General features: G+C 35.9%; 1 protein-coding gene across 1 annotated transcript in view; it reads right to left on the bottom strand.

The window, feature by feature from the left end:
• Positions 1-1673: 1673 nt before the first annotated feature.
• Positions 1674-4191, bottom strand: part of LOC112404978 (copper-transporting ATPase 1-like) — a 28095-nt gene continuing 25577 nt past the window's right edge. Inside the window, exon 4 of the mRNA XM_024753175.1 lies at positions 1674-2459. Within this exon, the coding sequence (XP_024608943.1) occupies positions 2086-2459 (374 nt within the window). The 3' untranslated portion in view covers positions 1674-2085. The remainder of the gene's footprint in view (positions 2460-4191) is intronic.

The following is a 4191-nucleotide window of genomic DNA, read 5'->3' on the forward strand; positions in this document are numbered from 1 at the left end:
ATACCAGATATATTTAATTGATATTTATAGGACATTGCATCCAAAAACAGCAGATTACACTTTCTTCTCAAGTGCACATGGAACATACTCCAGGATTGATCACATGTCGGATCACAAATCAAGCCTCAGTAAATTTAAGAAAACTGAAATCATATCAAGCATCTTTTCTGACTACCACCCTATGAGATTAGAAATGAATTAGAGGGAAAAAAACGTAAAAAATACAAACACATGGAGGGTAAACAATATGTTACTAACTAAGAGATCACTGAAGAAATCAAAGAGGAAACCAAAAAATACCTAGAGACAAATGACAATGAAAACATGACGACCCAAAACCTATGGGATGCAGCAAAAGTAGTTCTACAAGGGAAGTTTATAGCTATACAAGCCTACCTCAATAAACAAGAAAAATCTCAAATAAACAATCTAACCTTACACCTAGGCTCTCTGAAAAGTTAAACAAAACTGATAAACCATTAGCCAGACTCATCAAGAAAAAGAGGGAGAGGACTCAAATCAATAAAATTAGAAATGAAAAACGAAAAGTTACAAGAGACATCACAGAAATACAAAGCATCCTGAGAGACTACTACAAGCAACTCTGTGCCAATAAAATGGACGACCTGGAAGAAATGGAAGGTTATACCTTTCTAAAAATTTGTCCAAGACTGAACCAGGAAGAAAGAGAAAATACGAACAGACCAATCACAAGTAATAAAATTGAAACTGTGACTAAAAATCTTCCAAAAAACAAAAGTTCAGGACCAGATGGCTACACAGATGAATTTATCAAACATTTAGAGAAGAGCTAACACCCATCCTTCTCAAACTTTTCCAAAAATGTACAGGGGAAGGAACATTCCCAAACTCATTCTATGAGGCCACCATCACCCTGATACCAAAATCAGACAAAGATGCTACAAAAAAAGAAAATTACACACCAGTATCACTCATGAATATACATGCAAACATCCTCAACAAAATACTAGCAAACAGAATCCAACAACACATTAAAAGGATCACACACCATGATTGAGTGGGATTTATCTCAGGGATGCAAGGATTCTTCAATATATGCAAATCAATCAATGTGATACACCATATTAACAAATTGAAAAATAAAAACCATAGGATCATCTCAATGGATGCAGAAAAAGCTTTTGACAAAATTCAACACCTATTTAGGATAAAAACACTCCAGAAAGTGGGCATAGAGGGAACCTACCTCAACATAATAAAGGCCATATATGACAAACCCACAGCAAACATCATTCTCAATGGTGAAAAACTGCAACCATTTCCTCTAAGATCAGGAACAAGAGAAGGATGACCGCTCTTGCCACTATTATTCAACACAGTTTTGGAAGTCCTAGCCACGGCAATCAGAGAAGAAAAAGAAATAAAAGGAATAGTAGAGGCTGTCAAGCACAGTGAAGTAAGTCAGAAAGAGAAAAACAAATATCGTATATTAATGCATATATGTGGAACCTAGAAAAATGGTGCAGATGAACCAGTTTGCAGGGCAGAAGTTGAGACACAGATGCAGAGAACAACGTATGGACACCAAGGACGGAAAGTGGTGAGGGGGTGGTGGTGTGATGAATTGAGAGATTGGGATTGACATATATACACTAATATGTATAAAATGGATAACTAATAAGCACCTGCTGTATAAAAAAATAAAATAAAATTCAAAAATTAAATATATATATATTATAGCTACTCTAAGAATTTGTAACCTAAAATGACAACTTGTACACAATATTAAGTAACTTTTGAACACTTTTACTGTAAGCAAAGATCAGTGATCAAATTGTTGGAAGAGAACAATTCTAAACAAACTTGGCTTTGGTCCAGTGCTTGGCCTGGATATAGTAATATTGAAACTTATGGATTGTAGTTGTTAGTTTTAAGCATAACTTTATCAGAAAATTCATGTTTCTTAACATCCATTGCAGCCAAGGTCCATAAAGAATAGTAATCTTATGTATTTCCTTTTGCTATTTGACTACAAACTTCATTGATATTAAAATGTGGCCATGAGGTAAACAAGACAGGAACTATATCTAAGGGAACAAAACACTAACAAAAACTGGTTGTCAGGAAGTCAAGGTTGTCCTGAAAATCACTGATAGTCTTTATGAGGCCTTGGCAAGAGTCATAAACATGGTTACAAAACACATAAGAGGACAAAAAGGACAGAGTCCTCAAACTAGTACATAAAATAACAGGTTTTAAGAGTGTCTTACCTTCTTCTCGTCTTAAATTCCGTTCAATGTTTGCTACACAGGAAGCACAAGTCATACCAGTGACCTGTATGTAACACTTAGATGAAGTCTTTGCCTCCTCTTTGTCATGAATTGGTGTCATCATTTTGGTATGAAATTCATTAGTTGAGGTCAAAAGTGGCATTTCCGATGAGGACTGAGCTATTACTACCAGTGGCTCATTTGTATCTGGTGGACAGGAAAAGATTCTTTTCATTTGAGGTATTCTCCAGCTGCATCCTTGTCACTCATCACAATCCACACCACCTGGCACTGTCAATCCACTCCTTTAAAATTGTAATGGACCTAGAGCCCAGTGCAATGTTATCTCTACACTTTCTAGGAAGTGACTTCCAAGTTCAACACTGCCCGTCCCAATTCTCGGGAAAATCTGAACTAACTGAATAAACAAAACTATACATCAATATCTTCAAGCCATTATCTCTACCCCAAACCCAAGTAGACAATGGTTTGTTAATAGATAGCTCTTATTTTTATCATGAATTTTTATCATTATGTTAACAATTTACATACTGGCAGTAAAGCAATTCGTGATATAGTAAGTGGAACCAAAAGCAGTTGGCAAAACAGCATTGAAGTATAATGTCATTTAAAAATTGTTAGAGTGTATATATGAGAACCTGCAAAAGAAAGCCTAGGAGGGTACATACCAAACTATTAATGGTGGCTCCTTCTGGGGAATGGGGTTAAAGCAGGAACAGAATAACAGACAGATGAACAAATTTCCTCTACAGACACTTCTGTATGTTCGAACTTTTAACACCAATATATCGTATTTTTAAAATTAAAATGCCTTTGTGGACAATGGAAGAAGAGGCAAAGAGTAAGTCAGCAGTAATATTCATTTTTCACAAAGGAGTGTTCAGAGACTCTTTCCATAGAATGTTTATGGACTGTGAAACAGTGGAAAGCTTCTGTCATCCAAGAAGCTCCCCTGCAGTCTCAGGAAAGTTGCTATTCTGTTTTACTTTATCCACTGCAGTATTAATCACCTCCCAAGAAGGGAGAAAGTATTCCCTTTTGCACATCCATGTATCAATACATGCAAAAAAGCTAGAGTTTCTACTCTCCTGCACAGATAAGGAGGAAAAGAAGTGATGTGGAAATTTCCACTAACCTAACTTGTTATTTCTTCCCCTTGGGCAAAAAACTGGTTCAGGTCTGTTTGGCTAGCCGACAGAGGAAAGCTTGCATAGCAGAGTTGGTTTTTAGGGTGCTGAAGAAGGGCATCTTTTGAAGAAACTTTAACAAAAGCCTTAGCATTTCCCTAATGAATAATGATCTAGACTTCTCAAATCAGTTATAATAATGGCTCTTAAATTTTAACACACATACCACCACCTGGGAGATCTTGTTAAAATGCAGGTTGTGATTTAGTATATTTAGGGTGGGGCCTGAGACTCTACTTTTCCAACAAGCTTCGAGGTGACAGCAGTACTGTCAGTCTGAGTAGAGCAAAGGACACTCTGAATAGCAAAGGACAAGATTCTCCCAATTCTGAAATGAGTCAGTCTCTGGTCTTAAGTGGATCAGTTCAGAAAATGATATTCATTAAGATTACGAGAGTATTATTTAGAACAAAGAGGAAAAATTTACCAAATAGTACCAAAAATTCAAAAAGGAGGCTCATTTGCCCAAAGGAAATAGCTTTGGCTTTGAAAAAAACCATTATTTTAATCTAGCCAGGAGCTTATTCATTCTCTCATAATTATTAATATCAAGACTTAAATTTGAACTTGGACAATGAAAAAAAGTTTATACTACCAATTACTTTAAGTCTTGTTCCAGAGTAATTTAGTTCTTTCAGGTACCAGAAGTAACCTAAATACCATCTACAATTTTCACACTCTAGAAGTACAGTATTAAATTAAAATAAGTCATAGTGGTGACCCCCCCCTTT

The sequence above is a fragment of the Neophocaena asiaeorientalis genome, unplaced genomic scaffold (assembly GCF_003031525.2).
Source record: "Neophocaena asiaeorientalis asiaeorientalis breed wild unplaced genomic scaffold, Neophocaena_asiaeorientalis_V1.1 scaffold1493, whole genome shotgun sequence".
In the NCBI taxonomy this organism is placed as follows: domain Eukaryota; kingdom Metazoa; phylum Chordata; class Mammalia; order Artiodactyla; family Phocoenidae; genus Neophocaena; species Neophocaena asiaeorientalis.